General features: G+C 41.7%; 1 protein-coding gene across 1 annotated transcript in view; it reads right to left on the bottom strand.

Moving 5' to 3' along the window:
• The window catches only part of LONP2 (lon peptidase 2, peroxisomal), a 1,625,174-nt gene that overhangs the window by 45,076 nt on the left and 1,553,161 nt on the right, over window positions 1-26,937 (bottom strand). The window contains exon 14 of the mRNA XM_044081964.1: window positions 12,639-12,829. Within this exon, the coding sequence (XP_043937899.1) occupies window positions 12,639-12,829 (191 nt within the window). The remainder of the gene's footprint in view (window positions 1-12,638; window positions 12,830-26,937) is intronic.

Raw genomic sequence — 26,937 nt, 5'->3', positions numbered from 1 at the left:
TTTTGCAAACAAGAAGTTATGTACTCACCATAACGTTCGATGTATGTAGTCCATCTCGCCTCACATTCTTACTCACGGGTTCAGAGCTGAATATCGGCTCCGACTCAGCCAATTTTACTAGCTCGAAGTCCCTCATTGGCTGGGCCAAGCATGTATCCCATGCTGCACTGCTCCATAACCCCAGATCTAGTTTGCTGCGAAACCACAAACACACCCCATGCACAACAACAAACACTACAATGTAGAACTACCAAGTAGGAAAGAGAAAACAAACTACTATTGAAGGGTACTCCAGTACCAAACCTAACCTCCAGATCCTCCAGGAAAGGGGCAGGTGGGAGGGTATGTAAGAATGTGAGGCGAGATGGACTACATACATCGAACGTTATGGTGAGTACATAACTTCTTGATGTTATGTAGTCCAATCTCGCCTACATTCTTACTCACTGGAGACGTCCCCAGCACCTCTATCCTGGGAGGCTCAAAGGACGATACTCCTGAGGACTGTGGAACCAAAGGAAGCCCAACCCCTAGAGGCCACATCCAGTTTGTAATGAGTAACAAAGGTATGGGGGGAAGCCCATGTGGCCGCAGCACAAATATCGTCCAAAGATAGTCTGGCATGGTATGCTATACACGCAGAAACAGCCCTAGTAGAGTGAGCCGTGACGGGAAACGGCAGAGTTTTTCCTGCTGATGAATAAATAAAGGAAATACAATTAACAATCCATCTGGAAATGGTAACCTTGGAAACAGAGGATCCCGCTCTATTGTCTGAAAAGGAAACAAACAATTGGTCCGACTTTCATAGATGTTTGGTCCTGTGTAGGTAGAATCGCAATTGTCTGTGTACATCCAGTTGAAGAAATCTAAACTCTGCCTTGTTCGCAAATTGAGGGAAGAACACAGGGAGCTCAACAGACTGGTTGAGATTAAAAGTAGATGTGATTTTAGGGAGAAAGGATGGGTTAGGTCGAAGAGAGACTCTGTCCTTATGAAAAATTAAATACGGGGGTTTAATGGAGAAGGCTTGAATCTCCGACACTCGTCTGGGTGATGTAATGGCTATCAGGAAAGCCGTTTTCCAAGACAAAAACTTTAACTGGCAGGTAGCAGCTGGTTTGAAAGGAGGGGAGGTAAGGGCTTGCAAAACTAGGCTTAAATCCCAAGGCATAATAGGTTCAGAAATAGGAGGCTGGAGTAATAAGGTGCCCTTTAAAAAGGATTTATAGAGTTTGTGAGCTATAAGGGAAGGCTCATAGGAGGTATGAAAGCTACAAATAGCCACCAACTGGACTTTAATAGTGGCAGGTGCAGAACCCTGCTGAAAGAGCATGGACAAGAACTCCAAAACCGCAGGAATTGGGACTGTGAAGGGGTCGATTCCTTGAGCATGAGCCCAAATAGAGAATCTCTTCCATTTGCTGGAATAAATTTTCCTAGTCGAAGACTTATGAGAGGACGATAAAATGTGTAGTACGTCAGGTGAAAAATGATGAAGTCTGACTAGCGACGGAAGTGGAGTAGCCAGGCTGTCAACCTGAGGGTCCGCAGGGAAGGGTGGAACTGTCCCGACATGTGTGTCAGTAGGTCTGGTACTGGGTCCAGAATCCAAGGAATGTCCTCCACGAAAGGATGGAGGAAGGAGAACCAGACTTGGCGAGGCCAGTGTGGGGCAATTAGAATCATCTTGCTTCCCAAGGATAGGGCTTTCTGAATCACTCTTGGCAACAGTGGAAATGGAGGGAAAGCATAAAGCAGACCGGAGGGCCAATCGTGGACTAGAGCATCCCTGGGTGATTCCCCCTGTGGGGGATCAGAGTGAAGTAATTGCTGCATTTGGCATTGAGGGGATTGGCAAAAAGGTCGCAGCAAGGCTGACCCCACCTGTAGAATATCTGTTCCACAACCAGAGGGTTCAGGGACCACTCGTAAGGCATGAGAATAGCTCTGCTCAGCCTGTCTGCTATCACATTGACCTTCCCCAGAATGTGCATTGCCACTAGAAACCATTGGGAAGATACTGCCACACTCGCATGGCCTCTCTGCACAGGGGCTAAGATCTGGTTCCTCCCTGCTTTTTCAGGTACCATACCATGGACATGTTGTCTGAATGTATCGCGATCGTCCCAAGAGGGAGAAAGCTTTGAAGTGCCCGCAACGCCAGAAGCACTGCTCTCATCTCTAGGACATTAATGTGCAGATGTACCTCGTGATCTCGCCACATGCCTTGGACCGTCCTGCCAAGATAATGCCCCCCCACCCATCTGGCAGGTGTCCGTGGTCACGGTGGCGACAGGTGACGGAGGAACAAACTGTTTCCCCTCGTCCAGATTGGTGGAGCATAGCCACCAACTGAGATCCTGTTTGCATCGTCTGTGAGCAGGATCAGGTGAGAAAGGGACAGTGTCTGAAAGGACCATTGGGCAGAGAGAAGCCATTGAAGAAGCCTCATATGTAATCTGGCTAGAGGCACTAGCATAATGGTTGCTGCCATGGTGCCAAAAAGCTGAAGAACCCATCTCGCTTGTACTTTCCTGAGGGGCAATAGTGCTCGAACCTGATTTTGTAATATTGTGATCCTTTGATGCGGCAAAAAGGCCCACATTTGGACGGTGTCTAGCTCTGCGCCTATAAACGTGAGACACTGAGGGCAGCAAGGCAGACTTTTCCCAGTTCAATGTTATTACAAGTCGCTGACAGAGGGTAATGGTGGCGTCCCTGGCTTGGAAAAGTAGATGCCTGGTGGGAGCGGTGAGGAGCCAGTCGTCCAGATAAGAAAACACCTGGAATCCTTGACGTCTCAGGTGAGCTGTCACCACCGCCAAACACTTGGTGAACATCCTGGGGGCTGTGGTGAGACCAAAGGGCAGGGCACGAAACTGAAAATGGCTGGCTCCCAGCCGGAAGCGTAGGTGACCCCTGGATGCCCTGTCCATTTTGATATGATATTAAGCATCCTTGAGGTCGATGGAGCACATCCATACTTCTTTTTCCAGCAACGGAAAAATAGACTGAAGGGTGACCATTCGGAACTTGGACTTTTGAACATAGTGGTTTAATCGGCTGAGATCTAGAATGGGTCTCAGGTCCCCTGTTTTTTTCGGCACCTAAAAGAGTCTTGAGTAAGTCCCTAATCCAATTTGGTCTGAGGGGACAGGTCGGATGACTCCTTTCTTTAGCAGCTTCGAAACCTCTAAGGCTGCGTGATCCCATTGACTGGGTGGAACATCCGGGATTCTTTTGACTGGAGGAGGGTCTGACGAAAGGGGCATGGCATAACCTCTGGAAACAATCCTGGGTGATGCTTTCCCAGGCTTCCGGGTGTAATGAAATACGGCCCCCGACTGGCTCCGGAGAAGCACAGTCGGGCAACACATCAGGAACGATGGTAGGAAGAACCGCGAAAGGAATCACGGTCTCCCGAGTTGCGGGGGCCTCCTCCTCCTCTACGGCGGCGTCTTCCTGAATAACCTCCCCCACCTCTGCCTCTGGAGGGGAAGTCACCTTGTGCGGCAGGGAAAACTTCTGTGATTTCTTGAACCACATCTTCCCACCTCTCTGAGCCTTGGGGTAAGGCCTAGAGGGGAGGGAAGAATGGACCCCTACGGCAGACGGGTCTTTCCCTCTTGCTCGCATCTGGTGAGGGTGTCTTTCACTTTGGTCGCAAAGAGCGAGGACCCATCAAAAGGAGCATCAGTGAAGGAAGACTTAAAGGCCTCCGCGAAATGACACAGGCGCAACCAGGCTTGCCTCCTGAGGGCTACTCCTGAACTGGCTGCCCTACTCAGCCCCTCGGCTGCATACAATATGAGCCTCATGGAAGAGTTGACAACAGAATTTAGGGTAGACACCTGGGCGTTAACCGTGGGAGCCAATGCCTCAGGAACGTTACCTGCTAGAGTATCTCCTAACTCCTTGAGGAGATCTCTCTGGAGCCGAGTGAAATGGCAAAGGTAGTTCAGTGACCGTAAGGTGAAGGTTGCTGACGAAAGGGTACGCTTCCCGTACCTGTCCATAGTCCTACACTTCTTGTTAGGAGGATGGACGGAGGAAGAAGTCTCGGCTACTTCCTTCTGTGTGGCCGCCGCCACCACCATGGCATCTACAGAAACCCCTTTGGACAGAAATTATTTCCCGGGGGGAGCAGAAAGGAACTTATTGGGCCTTCTGGGTATAGGTTCCACCGTATCAGGATTCTCCCACACCCTTCAACAGATTAAATCCAACAGTTCGTCGAAGGGTGGAGACACCCAGGAGGTGGAGGGTTGAGCTCCAAAGGCCTTGAGGAATACCGACTCCTCCTCGGAGGGGGTTTTGGAGGGCCAGTCGCCTCTCTGTCTCAAAATCTCCAGGATGTCGGAGAAAGAGACGTCATCAGAGGACGACTTGGGGGACCCCCCCGACTCCTTGAGGTCGGTATCAGAAGTGAGAGACTCGTCCTGGGAGTCAATGTGCTTCCTCTTGCACGTCTTTTTTCTGAGGCCTCAGCCTCTGAGGGCCCCTCAGAAAGTTGGAGACCACTCATGGGGTTATCCCCAGACCTTTGGGCTCCATCTATGGATAGGGGGGCGTCAGAGGCTCTAGCCGGGGTGGAAGGGGATGGAATTACCGATCCGGGTGATGTAACTGATGACTTGGCCAGTGCGCTCTGCATGGCCTTGAAGGCCGGTCCCCCCGAATCCAAGGACCGACAGGCCTCCGAGGCCATGATCGGAGTCGGGGTCCCCCGAGCCGAAGCACCGAGAGGAAGGCTCGGAACTGATGGGTGTCCCAAAACGTCCCCCTCGGGCCCGAGCGAGGAAACCTGAGTGCCGAAACCCGTGGAAGGAGCCGACAGGGTTGGAGCCGACGTCGGCACCGATAAACCCTTAATGGATATCGGCGCCGGAGCAAGAACATCACTCGGAGCGGAGCACTCTGGCTCCGAAGACAAGGAAGCGCTCGGAGGAACCATCGACACAACCAACGGGACAGGCTCCGGAGCCAACTGGGTCTGAGCCGAAAATAACTTGGCCAACACTAGCGACTGCAGGAGCCTCTGCACCACCCTATCAACATCCAAATCAGAAAGCCTGGAGGATTTGGAGGACAGGGATGGAGAATGAAATCTCCTGTCAGGAGAACCATGCCTAACACTGGGAAATCGGCTCTGGACTGGTTCCAGTAAAATAGGAGCCGAAGCCAATTCCAGCACCACAGATACCTCCTGCGTCCCCGAGGGCATAGGAGCCGAGGAGGCAGAGTCAAGTTTTGAAAGTTTCTCCGGCGGCTCCGAAGAAACAGATGGAGCCGGAGATCTTTTCTTCGCTTTCGAAGCCTTAGGCTTGGCCTGGGAACCAGATGCAAAGTCCAAAGACTCCTCAAACGAAGGTTTCAAGATACCCTTCAATATCAATTTATTCTTTCTCTCCTGAAGAACCCTCGGACTGAAGGCGTGACAGAAGCTGCAATACTCTTGTAGATGAATTGCACCTAAGCAATAAACACATACAGAATGTCTATCTGTGATGGACATCTTGTAACCACACTTGGCACATTTTTTGAAACTGGAAGGTTTATGCTCCTTCTGCTCTTTAGACATCTTGAACAATCCGACTAGAAAAACAGCAGGCAGGAAAACAGTAATCACTACCACTACCAAGAACCTCTAAATGAAATGGTTCTCAAAAAAAAAAAAAACACACACACACAAACCACAAAAGAAAACCGACCAAGAGCTGGCAAACTTAGCAACAAACAACTTTAAGTAACTACAACACACAGAAAGGAGGACTAGGTCCTCTAACTCAAATGGGCCTACGCCACTGGAAAATAGGGATACCAATTACAGACAAGAAACACACAGAAAATATAATCCACAAATGCAAATAGCTATTAAAATAACTTTTGGGTTGAAATCAGCAAATTTCTCGAGAGAAATTGAAAAAGTAAAGGTACTTAGCCACAGTCAAGCGAGACCACGTCCTAGCTACACGAGCGGCAAACGAGATCTGGGGTTATGGAGCAGTGCAGCATGGGATACCTGCTTGGCCCAGCCAATGAGAGACTTCGAGCTAGTAAAATTTGACCGAGTCGGAGCAGATATTTGGCTCCGAACTCGTGAGTAAGAATGTAGGCGAGATTGGACTACATAACATCTGTTAGTTTTACTGGCACTGTTGCTTGTTTTCCTCAGCATACAGGCTCCATTTTCGTCTTGACCATTGAACAAATTATGACTCCCATGGTCGGTCTTTCTTACAGTCACATAAAGAAAGTTAAGAAAACAGCCTTTGCCATCACAGCAGGCTAGCAATTTGCTTCAGCTGCAGAAGGATAACTGCTGTGGCCATTTGTAATACTTCAGACCACTTGTCTTTTACCACAGTTCCCTCTGGTGTAGCACCTACTGCCACTAGGGCCCGGGGATTAGCCACATACTCTTAGACTGATGGGGTCCCCTCAGTGGGCAAGGGAGAGCCACTCGTCTGTCCTGGGAAAGGGAACAAGGAAGTTTACCTTGTTGTGACAGAATGTTGTGCCCATTCCTGGGGAAGCAGCGGCTGCCATAAGTAAAAGAGATGACCCAATTTTTCCCGTCAAAAAGAAAAAGAAACCATGCATGTGTCTACTCTTCCTCAAATTTCTTTGGATAGGAACATTTTACTGGGACTGGCTTAGGGTTTGATTCAGGTTATTAGTTCTTCCTGTACAGTAGTTTCCAGTTAAGGAAAGAGGGATGCCTCCTTTTCCTGAAGGGATCCAAGATTCTGAATCAGAACAGGAAGATGCAGGGATGAATTCAGGGTTTTGTCTTCAGATTTCTGATTCAGACTTGGAGAACTCTTTTTCACTATCCTTGTGGGGGTTTCTCTTTCTTTGAGACTATTCTTAGAATGTCTCAGTGTTTTCAGTGGGAGAACACTGAGGTTTATCAGTTCCTCAAAAAAATACTATGAGTTGTTACAAGAGGGTTTTCCAGAACTTACACCAATTCCTCCTGTCTTGTCTAGCTTTAGAGGATGTGTGTGTGTCTTACTGCCTGCAGTTTTCCTGATAGCCCTCTGTCCATAAAAAGGCAGACAGGATATATAAAGGTCATCAGTCTTTTACATTTTTATATACTATTCCCAAACCTGACCCAGCATCTATAGCCTTAGTTGACTCCTCTGCTGCTAAGCACTTAGTTAATTCCACTTCTACTCTTTCTAATAAGGATGGGAACATTATTGATGGGTATGGGAAACAATTCTGCAACTTTGAATTTCGGAATTTTAAATTATCAGGCTCATATGTTAAAGTTTATTCTGACACACCGTCAAAGTATGAGGAATGTTTTATCTACAGTTTCTTCTTGTGAAGAAGAACCTGCTTTAAATAGCTTTGTTCTTCTATTGCACAGGTCACTACTTACTGTTTGCAGTGTGTGTATATGTCTCTTAATACTTCTTCCAGGTCTATGGCCACTAGTACAGTTTTAAGGAGTCTTGCTTAGCTGCATTCTCAGAAATTTCCAGATAATGTTAAAAATGAGATTTTAAATTCTCCCTTGGATTTGTGTCTGGCCCCTCTGTTGCAGATGTGATCAAAAAGTGTGATGAAAAGGGCAAGCTGATCCAGGAAATCTCTTTGATTTTTCAGCCCCCCTTTTCCAAATTGTTAGGGATTTTCTTTCTCTTCATCCAGTTTTGGCAAAAAACAGAACAAACAGTCTTAACATAATTCTGGTAAACTGACATTTAAGAAGGGGCAAGGAGTTTCCAAAAAGAAGTCGCAAACCTCCCAAAACCACAGATTCTCCAACTCCGAATGACTATTCAAGAGACCTCGTGACCCCCTCTCACCCTGGCCTTCTTTCTCTTCCAGAAAATTTGAATCTCCATTTTTCTTGTTGGCAGCAGCTTATTTCAGACTTCATCACATGCTGTCCCAAAGAGTGATAGAACTAGTTCCTCCTTCCCAGGTGGAGAAATTTTAATCAAGGATGTTCCTAGTCCCAAAGAAAGAAAACACTTGAAGAGCAGTTCTGGATCTTTCTTTCCTAAATCTGTTTGTGATACTGCCCAAATTCTGTTGTCTCTTCTTCTTCTCGTAAGTTGCCAGGTAACATTAGACATAAAATATGCTTATCACATTCCTATTCATCCAGACTTGAAGTGTTTCTTTATGTTTTGTGTGTCTGGATCACATTATCAGTTCTGTGCCTTACCATCTGGGCTATCCTCTGCACCAAGAGTGTTCACAAAGTCTCTGGCTCCAGTTATAACCTCATTACAGGCTACAAGTTATCCACATTTTTCCTTATTTAGATGACTTGCTTATCTTTGCAAAGTCTTTCAAAATGTCAGGAATCTCTTTTGGGTTAGAGATCTCTTGCACAAGCTGGGATTCCAAGAGAACATTCAAAGGTCTTTCTTGACTCCCTCACACAGAATTGTGTTCCTCGGATGTCAACCAGACACCTCAGTTCAAAGAGCTTTCCATAGGAAAAAAATATCTATTTATAATGTTTTTTCACTCAGACTTTAGTCACTGAGAAGGAATACCATGGGATTTTGGGTCTCATGACATCTATGGTTCTCATGATACCCCCTGTCAAGAATCCATATGAGAAAGATACAGTGGTATCTGAAGTCTCTTTGATCTAAGCATCAACACTCTCTCTTCAGATCCCAGTTCTGGGGTTCGTCAGAACAGAAATCACTTTATGGAGACAACAGATATCCATAAATTAAGGTTTTCCCTACTTCAAAGCAGTCACCACAGATGCTTCGAACTTTGTTTGGGGAGCAGTTTCAGGAGAGATAAAAGTGGGAAGGAGATGCTTGCCCTGATCAAGGCACTAAATTCTCTGAACCATCTTTTGTCCCTAGGTCCTCTTCAAGTGGTTACAGATAAGCAAGGGGGAACCAGGTCATACCCCCTTTGCAGACTAGCCATGTTAGCTTGGGATACAGCTTCACAGCACAATCACACTCTAAATGCATCCTACATTACATCAGAGCAAAATCAGACAAACTGAGAAGGACCAGGGTAGACCCTCACAAATGGAAACTAGATCTGGGGTCTTCCAAGATTTGATCTAACTGTGGGGAGTTCCTCAAGTAGACCTCTTTACCTCCTCCTAATCAACTGACAAGATTTTGTTCCAGGACTTCATACAAGAAGGCCTGGAAGACAGATGCCTTTTCTTTTCTTTGATTTCTTTAATCAGGAATGTTCCTGTATGCCTTTCCACTAATCTCCAAGATACATCTGACGATTCAGAAGGAATCCCCCATGATCATTGTGGTGATTTCCTTCCTGCCCAAGCAACCGTGGTTCTCTCTTCTTCTGGAAATGGCCAGGGGCAATTGCCATAATCTAACAAAATGGATCTACTCACACAAGAACAGGGGTATTTGATGCATCCCAACATCAATCATTTTCAACTGACTGCCTGGATGATAAGGTGTTAATTCCTTTTAGACACCTGTTTTCTGGGGACGTGCAGCAGGTACTAATGGAGGCAAGGGAAGCAAGAAAGTCTGCTACTAGACAATAATATATTAGCAAACGGAAATGGTTTTCTAGCTGGAGTCAACAGCATAAACACCCATTCAGGGCTAGTTGTTCCCTGATGTACAATATTTGTGTGAGTTACTATCCTATGGCCTTTCTTATTCCTCCTCCTTCTTCATCATCATCATCAACAACCCCCTTTTTTCCCATTTTCTACATGGGGTTAGGGTGTTGCGTTAACTGTCACCATCTCTCTCGATTCAATGCTACACTCCTGCCTTCTTCAAAACTCATACCTGACTATTGTAGATCTTCTCTCACACAATCCATCCACCTCTTTGCTGGACACCCTTGTTTCTTCTTACCTTCTTCTTGTCTGTCCCAAATATTCACCACCAGACTGTCTTCTGCTTTTTTACATGTGATGAACCTCTGTAATCTGTTCTCTTTTTTATGTTTTCTACAGCTGGATCTACTTTAGCGTCTGCACTCACGTCCTCATTTCTTTATCCTCATCTTTCCCACAGTGTGCATCCAACCACCAAGTCTCAGGCACTTCATTTCCATCACCTCTAGCTTCCTCATCTGCTCTGCCTTCACTATTCAGGTTTCTGTACCATACAGCAGTACTGGGTGCATCACTGTTTTGTTCACCTTACTTTTCAGTTTCTTTAGCATTCTACTGTAATTTTTATTCCTCTATCAAGGTTCATTTACTGGCCATTTCAGCATATCTGCCCATGGAGCTTCCTCTTTCAAGGCAGTTGCATGTCAGATTGCTCTTGAAAGGGGTTTTCCATAACAGGACTCCAAGTAAACTAGTGGCCCCCCTTTGGGATCTTAATTTTGTGTTAGAAGAGTTAACACTTGCTCAGTTTGAAACAGCTAATTTGGCTGACTTGAGGTTCTTAACATGGAAAACAGTTTTATTGATTACTCTGACTTCTGCAAGAAGGGTATCTGAGTTGCAAGTTCTTATGGTGAGTTAACCCTACCTCATTTTCCAAAAGGACAGGGTTTATTTGAGAACTAATCCTTCCTTTATGCCTAAAGTGGTATTTGAGTTTACTTCAAGTCAGACTATCCATCTCCCTAATTTCCTTCCTGAACCTAAAAAGGGAGAAAGCATATGCCATACCCTGGATGTCAACAGACAACTCTGGTACTATCTTGACAGAACTAAATCTTTCAGATCATTTATCAATTGTTAATTTCTTGTGAAGTTAAGAAGAAGGGACAAATGGTGTCAAAGCAGACTATTTCAAATAGTTGTGTAAGATTATTACCTTTTGTTATACTCGCCATGACAAATCTATTCCAGGCAGGGTCAAGGCCCACTCTACAAGGACCTTGGCTTCTTCTATGGCTTTTTGGAAATGGATTCTAGAAGCATTCTAGAAGCTGATACTTGGTCCTCTGTATATACTTTTACAAAGCACTATAATCTGGATTCCTTCTCTACGTCAAGACCATGCTAGGACCATTCTCTAGGGGTTCCTGGACCCTTCTTCTTCCATGTCTCAACTACAGTTAGCTATGGTAATCTACCCATATTGCTAAGGCTACTGCAGCAGTGATCAAATATGAACATAGTACAGTTGTGTAAGCTGAACTTAGCATAATAGTAGATGTTCGAATAATCAGAGCTGCAGTAGTCGCTCCCCCCCCTCCATCTCCCTTGTTTTTGGTATGTTTTTTATGTCAGGGTGCGGACATTTATTTTTTTTATTTCCAGCCTTGTCCTTTCAGGGCACATCCTCACTCTCTCTGCTGGCAGAAAAGCTCTGAAGGGCTTTGCACACAAACTTGTCTCTTAGTCATCTCAGCTCGAGCTGCTTAACAGCTTGGGTACGTGGAAGGTGCCCTGAAGCTTTGCAAGCTGGCTGGCTGCTATATCCTTGGCAGGATATAACCCATATAGCTAAGGCTACTGCAGCAGTGATCATTAGAACATCTGCTGTTATGGTAAGTTCAACTTAGACTGTACTTTCTGACAGCTAGGCTTGCTGCTCTACTGTGCATTTTGTAAATTAAACAGTTAACTTTTAAAATGACAATAAGCCTGAACAGTGTCACTGATTTTAAAGCAAGACCACTAATTTAACTCGCACTCTCTACTCTGCACTTTCTATTTCCTTTTTTTTTTTTTTTTCATACAAGCACCATCAGTAAGACACGCTAATACAGACACATAAGCATACATAAAGGAACTGTGCATCTCATTACAAATTTTGGGAAGACAATCCAAATCTATAGTCGTGGGTTGTTCCTGCAGTCTGGTTTTTTTTTTCATTAAAGTCAGTGTATAATATAAATCCTTGTGTGCATCTGTATCCATATGTACTGTGTATTTTCTTGTATTTTGTTTCTTATACTTATATATATATATATATATATATATATACAGGTTGAGAGTCAAGTTTCCTGAATCACTCCTGTAAAAGGGTCCATGGTTCACGAGGAGTCAGTCATTCAAAACACACAAAATAAATAAATAAATCACTCTCAACAATCCACATCTATAGGGATGTGCACACCCTAGCCTCAGGCATAGCCACATCATGGTAATAAACAGAAACTTACATTTAAAAAAAAAAAATCAACAGGAAAAAGAAATGCAAATTAAATCATAGTGCCTTATTAGATGTTGGTAATTAAACCATGGACTTGTGCTGCTCTTCTGCATTATTAAGTGTTTTTTTTTAAAGTCACTAAATGACACTGGGTCTATTTCAAGCCCTTCAGTCATTACTTACTACATTATCAAGAGAAGTCTGGCTACCCAAAATACTTACTCTAAAAATACATGTACTTATGGGAACTCCTGTGACAATACCAGAATCCACCCCACCCCAACCACTTCAAGTACTGGATATTTAACATCTGTTAGGAGATGAGCTTCAAAGAAGAATGTAAATTTGTTTTTAAGTACATGTAAAACAGGATTATGCTTCTGAAGAGGCTGTATAACATAATACACGTGTTAAAAATTACTAGAACCAACTTCCGTGCAAATTGCTGTCATTCTCCACAGAGCAGTTTAGTGTAATGTCTGGCAGATCACTGTAAACAAGGACAGAATGCAAATATAGGTACAATGCACAGACAGTAAAGGGAAAGAACGCAGTTAACCTATTCCTCTAGGTAATACTTACTGGAAGAACAAGGCCTCGCAGTGTAATTTCACCAGTCATTGCAATGTCTGAACGCACCAGCCGCCCACTGAACAGTGAGGCAAGGCAAGTTACTATAGTAACCCCAGCAGATGGTCCATCTTTTGTGACAGCTCCAGCTGGGAAGTGTAGATGTATATCTGTGTTGTCAAGGAGATCAAAGTTTCCAGAAGCTGAAAAAGAAAATATTTTTATTTATTTTTTGAGATGGCATTGTTATGCTGTGCAAACAAACACACAAAACTCCTGACTTGATTTCACATGCTTTGTACTTCCATCAGCTGATGTTACCACATTCAGCAGATGGCCTGCTGATATGATTAGTAGTAAAGAAATATCCTTCTTACTTAGAGTTAACTTTCATCAAATGATTATTCATCTAGGACAGCATAAGATATCACATGAAAATAGAAAAACAATGCATTTATTGTTTCAACTGATTACCTCTTACGACAATTATCTGGTTTCACAGAAGCTATGTACAGAATGTAAAGTAAACAATGTCTTAAAATGCTGGTTTGTAAAATATAACATCCAAGTGCAGTGATCGTTTGCTCTGTGCATTTATGCTATATGCAGTATGTACAATTCTAAAAAAGTAAAAAATACTTTCTTAGCATTTACATTATTTTATTCTGGGTTGGAAGTTAAAACTCAGAAGCCTAGTTATGCAGTGTAAAACACAGTATTCAAAATATGTTGCATTATGTAAACAACAGCATGCATCCAAGCTAAACATCCCTGTACATCAAAGCAGGTAACCACACATAAATAAGGTTTACAGTTCAAGAAATGTTTGGGAAACCTTGGGAGATTTCCCTGCTATTTATTTTTAACAGCAAAACAACAAAATAACTAGCCAGTGAGGCATGTACTTTCCTGGTGTTTATCAGCCACAGAATCAAGTTTATGAAATACTTTATTTATGCTTATTATGAAGAAAGGAGCACTATAAACAGAAGCTTCTTAGCAATCCGAGGTATTTTTTTCCCTACGGCATAAATGCAAAGAAAGGACAACAATACTTCATCAAACACCTACCGTATTAGTCCCATTTCACTTCATACATACGTGTGTATATATATATATATATATATATATATATATATATATATATATATATATATTGTTTGTCTTTTCGGCTTTTCACGGTTAGGGGTCGCCACAGTGGAACTCTGGTCTGCTAATGATTGGCAGTAGATTTTTATGGTGCCGAGTTGCCAGCCCAACGCCCAACCTTCAGCAAAGGCACGCCCATTCACGCATGTCTTTCGAATGCCACTCGACTGTGAGGAGGACATACAGACTCCACACATAAGGCACTCCAGCCGAGAATCGAACAGGAGAACCTCTTGCTGTGAGGCAACAATGCTACTACTGCACCACAGTGTATATATATATATATATATATATATATATATATATATATATATATATATATATATATATAGATAGATAGATAGATATCCACTACACACACACATACATGCATATATATGGGTATACTTAAAATAATCTAAACAGCATATCATATACAACAAAAATAGTGGCAGAAAAATATTTAAACTCAAAAATATTGACAAAATCAAAACTATAAATGTAAAAGGCACACAGAAGGTGAAACTCATCCAAACCACAATCTTTAATGTAGAATAAGAGAGATACAAACAACACCAATCCTTGTGTTAAGCGCTTTCGTTTCTGACCAGTCAGAAACTTCATCAGAATGCTTAAGTTTCAAACATAAAATGTATATAAAGGTTAGCACACACCTTCAATTAACAACAGTCCTATCAGCAGCACAAAATACATAATTCATGAGTATGTTGAATCAAATCTAAAATAACACAACTAAAACAACTTTTACAGCTCTAAAAAAATCTTTAACAAATTTTAAAAGATGTATATAAAATCTATATAAATAAATAACTAAAAGGCCCATATTAAGGGTCCACTCATCTTTCAATTTCAGGAAACATACTATAGACGAGGCTTGATTCAAACCAGGCCATTCAGTGGTATTGGTCTTAATTTGCCATAATGCTTCCTGTTTCTCTAAATGGAGGGTCCAAGGACCACCCCTTAGGTTCCACTCCATCACTTCAATAATAATGAACTTAAATGAATGGTCACTAAATTCCATGATATGCTTGGCTAATGTGTTTCTTTCTTGTTTTTAATATCCCTTAGGTGTTCGTATATTCTATTTTTTAGTTTCCTTTCCGTTTATCCAACATAGAACCCTTTACATTTATTACAGAGTACAATAAACTACCCGTTCAGTATTACAGTCAGAATTAGTTCTTGCTCATCAGTCTCTAAAATGTTTTTTAAACACCTACCCTTGCTATACACTATAGTTGGCATCTCAACTAGTTTATTGTGTAAGTCCTTGTTACTAGACAAAACAAACCAATTCTTATATAAAATGTCTTTTATATAATTACTAGATGAATTAAATGTAGTGATAAAGGCCGTTTTGAAATCACCTTATTTTGTTATGCGCAATGGTACAGCTGTTGAAGCAGCCCTCTCCCCCATTCACATCAGGATTATCAGTACATGGAGACCCCAAATTATAATTGGTCACACCAACCTGACTATCTTCTCATATTATTATCAGTAGAACAGCTATTACTAAGAAGAGATTTAAAGAACCCTGTTTCTCTTTTATTAATCACTTCCAACGTAACATCTCTGATCAAACCAGTTGGGTTATCCTCAATTCAAAAACATTGTTTTTAAAACATCACATTCATTTAAAAAAGAGTCGAAACAGGATACCATTCAGGCAGCCCTTACATACTGCCCTTTTACAGCAGCCTTCTTTTGTTTGTAGGGGTGCCCGCTATCAAAGTGTAAAAAACTGTTGGAGTAAGTTGGCTTTCTGTATATTTCTGCCAAAAAACACCTTGACCTGGGGTCTTTCATCAATTTAACATCGAGATAAGCAAATTCATCATACCCTATAGAATGGGAAAATTTAAAAAAAACACGTGAACTCATTGATGTATTGTATAAACTCATTAATCATACTTTCAGTTCCATCCCAAAAAATAAAAATGTCATCCAAAAAACGCAAATAACTTCAACAATGATTATAATATGGGGAATTAACCAAACATCTCTGTTCCCACTCTAACATCACGATGTTAGCATAGATACCACCACATGATGCACCCATAGCTATCCCTTTCATCTGCAAATAAAACTTATTATTGAATAAAATGAAATTGTTCTTCAACACAGTTTCTAATAGTTGTTCCAACATGTTGATAACCCCTTGGTGTAAGCCTTTCCTTAACAAGAAATCACAAAACCATTCTATACCTATATTATGTGGTATTGATGTATATAATTGCTTCACATCAATGGTGATAAAAATACCACCATCCAAGTATTCAAGCCTACTCATTCTATCAAGAAAATCCCATGAGTCCTTCACAATTGTTGTTTCATTCTTTAACAAGTTCTTCAATTTCACATCAAGGAATTTAGCTATGGGTTGCGTTACAGATCCCCTAGCTAGCTATGGGTTGCATTATAGATCCCTTAGCATCAACTATGGGTCTCATTGGTGGATTATCCAAGTCTTTGTGGATTTTTGAAATACCAAAAATTGTCAGGAATTTGGGACGGACAACACTCAAGTAATTAAATTCATCAATTGTAATGTTATTATCAATGAATAAATCATTTAATTCATATTTTATCCTTCTATGTGCCCCATTCACTTAATTCAAAGAAACTATTTTATATGTGTCACTGTTTAATACATCCAGCATTTTTTTGTTGTAAAGAGTAGTATCCATAATTACAACCACCACCCCCCACCTTTACTGGCTTAATAATCCGTACAGAATTATTCCTTCTCATTCTAGTCATTCTCTCATTTTCAGCAACAGTCAGATTCCCAGTTACATAATTATGCTTAACATTATAGATGTCTATCTCATATACCTTCTCAAATAATGCTAGAGATGGGTGGATGGGTGGGTTGTATGTGCTGGATACATGCAATGGGTCACTAATATATTCTACATTCTTAAATAAGATGTTTAGGTTCAATTTCCTAACAAAAAATTTTAAAACTACAATTGTACCTGCCATATCTAAATTTTTTTCTGGAACAAAGAAAAGGCCTCTAGCCAAAATATCACAATCGACAGTATAAAGGTGTGGGTGGGTTGTAATTATGGATACTACTCTTTACAATGAAAAAATGCTGGATGTATTAAACAGTGACACGTATAAAATAGTTTCTTTGAAGTGAATGGGGTACATAGAAGTATAAAATATGAATTCAATGATTTATTCATTGATAATAACATTACTATTGATGGATTTAATTACTTGAGTGTTGTCCATCCCAAATTTCCGACAATTTTTGGTCTTCCAAAAAGCCACAAAGACTTGGATAATCCACCAATGAGACCCATAGTTGATTCTAGGGGATCTATAATGCAACCCATAGCCAAATTCCTTGATGTGAAATTGAAGAACTTGTTAAAGAATGAAACAGCAAATGTGAAGGACTCATAGGATTTTCTTGATAGAATGAGTAGGCTTGAATACTTGGATGCTGGTATTTTTATCACCATTGTTGTGAAGGAATTATATACATCAATACCACATAATATAGGTATAGAATGGTTTTGTGATTTCTTGTTAAGGAAAGGCTTACAACCAAGGGGTTATCAACATGTTGGAACAACTATTGCAAACTGTGTTGAAGAACAATTTCATTTTGTTCAATAATGAGTTTTATTTGCAGATGAAAGGGATAGCTATGCGTGCGTCATGTGGTGGTATCTATGCTAACATTGTGATGTTAGAGTGGGAACAGAGATGTTTGGTTAATTACCCATATTATAATCATTGTCGAAGTTGTTTGCGTTTTTTGGATGACATTTTTATTTTTTGGGATGGACCCGAAAGTTTGATTAATGAGTTTATACAATACATCAATGAGTCCATGTGTTTTTTGAAATTTTCCCAGTCTATAGGGTGTGATGAAATTGCTTATCTTGATGTTAAATTGATGAAAGACCCCAGGTCAAGTTGTTTTTTTGGCAGAAATATACAGAAAGCGAACTTACTCCAGCAGTTTTTTACACTTTGATAGCGGGCACCCCTACAAACAAAAGAAGGCTGTTGTAAAAGGGCAGTATGTAAGGGCTGCCCGAATAGTATCCTGTTTCGACTCTTTTAAATGAATGTGATGTTTTAAAAACAATATTTTTTAACAGAGGATACCAAACTAGTTTGATCAGAGATGTTATGTTGGAAGTGATTAATGAGAGAGAAGCAGGGTTCTTTAAACCTCTTCTTAGTAAGAGCTGTTCTACTGCTAATAATATGATATGTTACCGTCAGGTTGGTGTGACCGATTATAATTTGGGGTCTCCATGTACTGATAATCCTGATGTGAACGGGGAGAGGACTGCTTCGACAACTGTACCATTAAGCATAACCAAACAAGGTGATTTCAAAACCGCCTTTATCACTACATTTAATTAATCTAGTAATTATATAAAAGACATTTTATATAAGAATTGGGTTGTTTTGTCTAGTAATAAGGACTTACACAATAAACTAGGTGAGATGCCAACTATAGTGTATAGAAAGAGTAGGTGTTTAGAAAACATTTTTGAGACTGATGAGCAAGAACACATATAGTGAATGGAGGCATAAGGAAATGTGGAGCCTGCCATTACTGCCCATTCATTTTTGAGGGTACCACTTTTAATATTAATAAGGTACATGTGAAACTGAGCCATAAATGTGACTGTAATACTGAATGGGTAGTTTATTGTGCTCTGTGTAATAAATGTAAAGGGTTCTATATTGGAAAAACGGAAAGGAAACTAAAAAATAGAATATACGAACACCTAAGGGATATTAAAAACAAGAAAGAAACAAACGCATTAGCCAAGCATATCATGGAATTTAGTGACCATTCATTTAAGTTCATTGTTGTTGAAGTGATGGAGTGGAACCTAGGGTCCTTGGACCCTCCATTTAGAGAAACAGGAAGCATTATGGCAAATTAAGACCAATGCCACTGAATGGCCTGGTTTGAATGAAGCCTTGTCTATAGTATGTTTCTTGAAATTGAAAGCACTTGATAGATGAATGGACACTTAATATGGGCCTTTTAGTTATTTATTTATATAGATTTTATATACATCTTTTAAAATTTGTTAGATTTTTTAGAGCTGTAAAAGTTGTTTTAGTTGTGTTATTTTAGATTTGATTCAACATCTCATGAATTATGTATTTTGTACTGATGATGATAGGACTGTTGTTAATTGAAGGCGCGTGCTAACTTTTATATATATTTTTATGTTTGGAACTGTTAAGCATTCTGATGAAGTTTCTGATTGGTCAGAAACAAAAGCGCTTAACACAAGGATTGGTGTCATTTGGATCTCTCTCTTATTCTACATTAAAGATTGTGGTTTGGACAAGTTTCACCTTCTGTGTGACTTTTACATTTATAGTTTGGACTGGTTTGCTTGTTTGGTGTTATGGCTTCAGGCACGGATGATGGTGACTCATTCTTGCTGTTCACTCAGAAAATCCAAACTATATTATGTAAGGGTTTATGCCCTTTTGCCACTGTTGTGTGACCTTGGGGATAAGTAAATATATAATTAGCTGGAGGAAAACACTGATTTTCGATGGGGCTAGATTTTGTCGGTATATGTTGTTTACATTTTAAGTATACGTGTGTGTGTGTGTGTGTGTGTATGTATGTGTGTGTGTATATATATATATATATATATATATATATATATATATATATATATATATATATATGGATCCCCCTCACTTCACCGAAACGCTAGAAGACCGACACTCTACAGAAGGAGACGAGAAGACTGACGACTCAGATGACCGACAAGGTGAGAACCCGACAGACTCGGTAAGTGTGCGATAGAGTGAGGGATTTAGTGTTAGGGAGTGGACAGGTAAGTGTGCGATAGTGAGGGACTGTAGTTTTAGGGGCGGGTTAAGTGAGTTAGGGTTAGGGTGCGGGTAGGGTAAGTGTGAGATAGTGACGGACTATATGTTTAAGGGTGGGTTAAGTGGGTTAGGGTGCGGGTAGGGTAAGTGTGCGGTTGTGTCGGACCTTAGGGTTTGGGTTAAGGTTAGTGCATGTATAGTTGTCTGTAATGTGTAGTTTACGTTTTGTGTGTCGGTGTTTTGGGTGTAGGTGTTATGGTGTTAGGTTTTGTGCGTTGTTGGTATTGTGTGTTGTTGGTCTTTTGGTGTCGGTGTTTTGGGTGTCGGCGTTGTGGCGTGTCGGTGTAGTGAAGGGGATCCATATATATATATATATATATATATATATATATATATATATGGATATGGGTGTCGAAATGACAGAATGCCTACACCCAGGAGAATGACACCATTTGGTCAGTGTAGACAAGTGGTTGACATTTGTGGGACATCGACAATTCTCAGATAGAGGACTATTTCCTTTCCTGGCAATTGGGCAATCTTGGAGTTACTATATATAATTACAAAGGGGTGTGGGGGTGCAGGTGGGGCTTTCCTCCCTGAAAAAACATTTGTCATTGGTTTAGTTCACTCCAGGGTAATTCCCAGAACATGCACAGAACATGTTGATATTTGTGACTTCGACATTATGATGTCTACTGAATCAGCACACCGTCTGTTTGATCAAGTGTTCGACACCCATATGTATGTAGATGTGTGTATGTATTTTATATATATATATATATATATATATATATATATATACACACACACACACACACACACACACACATATATATATATATATATATATATATATATATATATATATATACTTACACACAGACAAATACAGACATGTATATGCATGTATGCGTTTACACATATGTATACAATGGCAAAGTCAGAATAAACATTAACACAAATTATATTCTTGAACTGGCTTCACCCAAAGAGAAACTCTATGGCAAAGAACTGTAGAAATAGAGCCCCATGTACAGTATATATGAAGAAAATGGCTTGAATAAAGAGGAGAGAGTTGTCAGAAATGTCTGAGAAAATGTATAAAAAGTGTTGTAAGACAGGCAGTATCCTCCCTTTCAGGTGATATTTATTTTGAAGCATTTATAAATTACATCTTTGAATAGGAATATCATTTGACCATCATGTTGCCACAGCAGTAAAAACGCCTTTAATCTGGCCCAATTATTTTCCAAAGGCATTTCCACTAGATCCAAAGAAAGTACAGTTGTATAAAAATCTTACCATAACAGTAGTTGTCCTTCTCTTCACTGTTTCAGTATTCTTTACAATAGGGATCTCCTGTCTAGAGAAGTCCAATATCTGGCCAGTATTCCAAAGCCTTTAGGTTGTAATGGGTATGCTGTACGTCAAACGACAGGGCATAAAGCTGACATCTGGACGTACCATCCTTAGAAATGAAAAGTCCCAACAGGAACAACAGTCGAAAGATAGCAGCAGGTAACAGGCATATACAGAAAGAAAGAGGTACGGAGGGAGGGAGTGAATACTGAAACTGTGAAGGCAAGGATATCTACTTTTATGGTAATATCTTACACAACTGTACTATGTCCTTCCATATCACTGTTATAGTATTCCTTACAACAGGGAGAGTGCAATAGCTCAGCAAGAAGAATGGGAGGGGGAAGGGCTAGCAGAGCCCTCCAGGAAGCAATGAAGAATGGCCCTGCCAAAACCAGCTCTGGTCCTATACCAACTTATAGTGCTTGGTAAAAGTATGCACAGTAGTCCAGGTAGCTGCCTTAACAGAGTTAGTACCTAGAACCTTTAAAAACGCACCAGAAGAAGCCACAGCCAGCCCTAGTAGAATGAGTCTTAACAGAAGAAGTAGGCTCTTCTCATGAAATGAACAGCAAAAAGAAATGGCTTTAGATATCCAAGAAGAAATGGTTTGCTTGGAAAGAGCAGAACCTAAAGACCTAGGATGAAAACAAACAAAAAGCTGTTCAGATTTATGAAAAGCTTTAGTCTTATCTAAATAATATCTGACTTGTTTATGCAAATCCAAGGTATGCAAACCCTTCTCACAAGCAGACTGCGGAGAAGGAAAAAAAGCGGACAAATGAATAGACTGATTAAGAGACAACTCATTAGCCACCTTGAGCATAAAAGAATAATTAAAACAAAGGGACACCCTTGTCCTTATGAAAAACAAAAAATGGAGGAACAGCCATAAGGGCTTGCAACTCAAACATCTGTCTGGCAGAAGTAAGGGCCAAAAGAAGAACAGTCTTCCAAGAATAGTGCTGCAAGGAAGCTGAAGCAGCAGGCTCAAAAGGAGCCTGAGTCAATTTTTCTAAAACAAAATTAAAGTCCCAGGAAGGAGGGCCAGGCTTCCTGAGAGGTCTAATGTGAAGGAAGCCTTTAAGAAACTGCTTGGTCTCAAATATAGAGGCAAAAGAGGGAGTCAATGAGAGATAAGAAGAGATAACGGATGGTGCGCCCTAACAGGAGACTATCCCAAACCAGCATTCAGCAATTTACACAAATAAGAAAGAACCAAAGGAACATCCGCAGTAAGTGGCTCCAGGTTATGAGAAAGACACCAAACTGAAAATCTCTCCCATTTGGGCAAATAAGATTTTCTTATAGTGGGTGCCCTGGCCTCCTGCAAGAACTGAAGAATGTCCTCATAAAAAAGGTGTCTGAAGGGGATCAAATCCCTCTCATCCACAATGTTGGTTGAAGACTGGACAGGTTGGGATGGAGGAGTGACCCCTTGTCTTGTGTGAGTAGGTCCATCCTGTGAGGTAACTTGTGATGCCTGTCCTTGGCTAAATGCACAAGAAGAGAGAACCAATGCTGTCTGGGCCAAAATGGAGTCACCAGCAAGATTTTGGGAGCATCCTGTTTTATCTTCAACAGAACCTTAGGAATGAGAGGAAAAGGAGGGAAGGCATAAAGAAACATGTCCCTCCAAGGAAAAGAGAAGGCATCCACCTTCCTGGCCAGATGACATGGGTACTCTGGTAGAAAACAGAAGAAGCTGTCTGTTCAGAGTGGAGGCAAATAGATCTACTTGAGGAGTGCCCCACTAGTGGACAATCTCCAGAAACACATCCCTGTGAAACATCCTCACTTGGGATTGTGTTGTAGACCTGCTCAAGAGAATCCGACACTATGTTCTGATCCAAGGGAATGTAAACTGCCTGAAAGGTCACCTGATACTGGATAGCTAGATTCCAAACCTGAAAGGCTAATCTGCATAGGAGATAAGACTTTGTCTCCCCCCTTGCTTGTTGATATACCACTTCACTGTGGTATTGTCTGTGAGAATCTTGAGGGGCCCTGAAAGGAAAAGAGAATGAGAAGCCTGAAGAGCCAAAAGAAGAGCTCTCATCTCTTTGAGATTGATATGGTCTTTCTTCTGTCAGAGGGACCAAAGGCCCTGCACTTTCAGAGGACCAAATAAGGCCCCACATCCCATGTCTCAGGCATCTGTGAAGAGCTCCTGAGAGGGTACAGTAGGTTGAAAAGGAAGCTCTGGATTGATGGACAGATGATGAATCCACCACTAAAGTTCCAGCTTGAGGGATGGAAGAAGAGGGACTAGAAAATCTAAAGGATGAGAATGCTGAAGCCAAACTGACTTTAGAAACCACTGGAGCTTTCTCAGAGATAGCTTGGCCAGAAGCAGCACAGGAGTAGTGGAAGCCACATAACCCAGAGCCCTCAGAAACTCCCTGGCTGTAATGGAACCCAGAGGAAGAAGGGATTGAAAGAAAGCAGAGTTAAAGCCTTGAGAGGAGGCAGGGGATGCCAGCATTGGCACAGTCTGGAGTCTCCACCCCAGAAAAACATGATCTTGAGACAGAGTTAGAAATACTTTTTGGAAATTCACAGTAAACCCCAGACTTTGCAGGAGAGAAATAGCAAAGTGAAGATGCTAAAGTAAAATCTCTGGAGAGGGGGCATGAATGAGCAGGTCATCGAGGTAAAGAAAGACAATACAGTTGTGTACACTTACCATAAATGTAGATGTTTGAGTGTATTCACTGTTGCAGTCATCACATTTGGGTTATCTGCTTGCAGTAGCCCTCAGTCAGCCTCATTATCAAAGTCTTGGGTCCTGCGTCAGTTGCTGTCTCATCTTCCATGTCATCAGGTAGTCAGGGGTATAAAGCATGCAGCCGACACCACTGCATCAGTTTTTCTTGCCCCAGATGTCAGGTGCCCCCTAATGGGAAACAACTAAGTATTTATATACAAGGTTGTACCTCCAACAAAAAGGCAAATACACCAACAAGCTTTTAAGCATAGTAAAGGAGAATAGAGGTATAGCCAAAATAAGTCAGAGGGCTGGAGGGAGGGTAACTAGGACTGCAACAGTGAATATACTCAAACATCTACATTTATGGTAAGTGTACACAACTGTACTATGTTCTTCATGTTTCACTGTTGCAGTCATCACATTTGGGTAGATTTCCAAAGCTAAGGATGGGAGGAGGAATTTAGATAGCATTAGGACCAGCTATAAGGCCCTGCAAGACTGCAGTGGCAAAGCCAGCTCTGGATGTAGAGAAAATTGGCAAATGGAAATGTTTGGTGAAAGTATGTACAGAACTCCAGGTAGCAGCTTCTATGATGTCTCTGGCAGGGACACCTCTGAGAAAGGCTGTAGAGGTTGATGCAGCCCTGGTTGAATGGGGTCTAATCCCCTGTGGGATAGGTTTTCCATTGTGCTTATAGCAGAAATGAATGCAATGGCCTATCCATTTATAAATGGTTTGCTTTGAAATAGCCTTCCCCTCTGCAGCAAATGCCACCAGCAGTTGTTCAGATTTCCTTTGAGGTTTAGTCCTGTCCAAGTAAAATCTAAGTAGTCTGTGTACATCTAAGGAGTGCAGTATCCGTTTCCCTTTGTTCTGTGGATTAGAAAAGAAGGTTGGCAAATTAATGGATTGATTAAGAGCCACACTGGATACCACCTTGGGCATGAAGGAGGGATTGGTCCTGAGGGACACCCTGTCTGCATGAAAGATGATGAAAGGCTCCACTGCCATAAGGGCCTGTAATTCAGAAGAGTGAGTTTTTCCAATACAAAGTTAAGGTCCCAGGCTGGAGTTGGGACTCTCCTGGGTGGTCTTAAGTTTTTGGCCCCTCTGAGGAACTGCTTGAGCAGTGGGAGAGAAAAGAGGGGTGGTACTGTATTGTAATGAGCTGAAATGTCTGACGCGTGAATTCTGATGGAGGAAAAGGAAAGGCCCTTGTGAAGCATCTCAGTTAAGTATTGAAGAATCTGAGGTAAATTGGGCACTGCTGTGGCCATCCCTTGAGTTTGGTTCCAGGCACAGAATCTTTTCCATTTTCAGCACAAGATTTTCTAGTACTAGGCCTCCTTGCCTCCAAAATGACATCCAACACTTGTTTACTGAGGGATGGTAACGGAGAGATTAGGAAATTAGCCAGGCTGCCAGGTTCAGGGTTTGAAGCTGGGGGTGCAGAATCTGGTTCTCCTGCTGTGACAGCAGGGTAGGGGTCTGAGGCAGGTGCCATGGGGCTAGCTGTGACACACTGCACAAGAGGGGGTACCAGTGTTGGCATGGCCAGTCTTGTGCAATCAGTATCATCCTTGGTTTGTCCGGTTTGATCTTTAGCAGTACTTTGGAGAGGAGAGGCAGAGGAGGAAAAGCATAAACTGATTGATTTTTCCAGCTGAAGGACAGAGCATCCACTTTCCAAGCTTGTTTGTGGGGAGTCCTTGTGCAGAACTTGTCCAATTGGTAGTTCTGGGGGGAGGCAAACGGGTCTATATCTGGGGCTCCCCCATTGTTTATCAACATGTTGAAAGTCCTTTGTTCCAATTACCACTCGTGTGGGATCCATGAGATTTCTGCTTAGATCGTCTGCCAGTGTATTTAGTTTTCCTGGCAGGAATTGAGCCTGTAGATGCACATGGCAGCTCAAGGCTGTGTTCCACAGAGCCATGGCTAGTCTGCAGAGGGGGTTAAGAATGGGTACCCCCCTGCTTGTTTATGTACCACATAACAGTGGTGTTGTCTGTCTTTACCATTAATTGTCCTGGAAGAATGTGGTCCTTTAAGGTTGTCAGAGCATTCTGTACAGCTAACACTTCTCTTTGATTGATATGCAGGTGCATTTGACTTGGGTTCCATTTGCACTGAATGCACTTCCCTGCCAGGTGAGCCCCCCATGCATAGTCTGATGCATCTGTTAGGGTTTTGGCGGCAGGGGGTAGAGTGAATGGGGTCTATATTAGATTAGCGAATGCTTAAACAAGTGAACACTGATTGATCTACCTTATTTTAGCGAAAGTGAAAAATATCGAAGCAGCAGAAACTCTAATTTTTTCCTAGGGAAAGAATTTGGTTGTCCATTTCTGTTGCTTCGGTATTTTCAGTGCTGTGGTGGAAAGTTACGGGTCGGAGTCAGGTAAGTGTGCGATTATGTGGATGTGAGTGTTAGGGTGGTTTAGGCGAGTTAGAGTTGGGGCTCGGGTTAGGTATGTGTGTGATTGTGTGGACATGAGGGTTAGGGCGGATTTAGGTGAGTTAGGGTTAGGGAGCGGGTGAGGTGAGTATGCGATAGTGACGGACCTTAGGGTTAGGGTTTGGGTTAAGGTAAGTGGATAGTTAGTGGTGTGTGCATAGTTTAGTGTACGGTTAGGTGTCAGATTTTAGGTGTATGTGTGTGGATTTCTGTTTGTTTGATGTGCTTGCGTTGTGTGTGTGTGTGCTTTGGATCAACAATTTTTTTCCCTAGGAAAAAAAATCGCTTATCTGATAGTTCGAGATTGTAAGCTTTTGCTTACATAAGGTCGATCAATCAGCGTTCGCTTTTTTAAGCGTTCGCTGATATAATATAGACCCGAGTGAATGGTAGTCCCTTGTTTTGGTGGCAGGCCTCTGCCTACCAAAGAAATTCTAACCATAGACAAGGTATGATAGCAATCATTGCTTTTAGATCCTGATAATGTTGACACCATAGGCTTTTTAGATACCATTGTAGTTTCCTCATATGCAGTCTTGCATATGAAATTAGTAGAATGCACGAGACCATGAACCCCAAGGCTTGCAGTATTTGCCTTGCAGATATAGCAGGGTTTTTGTGGCCACTAGTTTGAAGCAAGTTGTCAAATGAATTTGTTTCTCTGGCGTGAGGAAAGCCATCTGCGAAGTTGTGTTCAAGCTTGCTCCCAGGAATATAATTTGTTGACAGGGTACCGGATGTGATTTATTTTTGTTTATTGTGTAACCTAGACAAGTTAGCA

Source organism: Protopterus annectens, chromosome 8.part1, assembly GCF_019279795.1.
Source record: "Protopterus annectens isolate FY-2018-M chromosome 8.part1, PAN1.0, whole genome shotgun sequence".
Lineage (NCBI taxonomy): Eukaryota > Metazoa > Chordata > Ceratodontiformes > Protopteridae > Protopterus > Protopterus annectens.
This window is presented reverse-complemented; position numbering and strand designations above follow the sequence as displayed.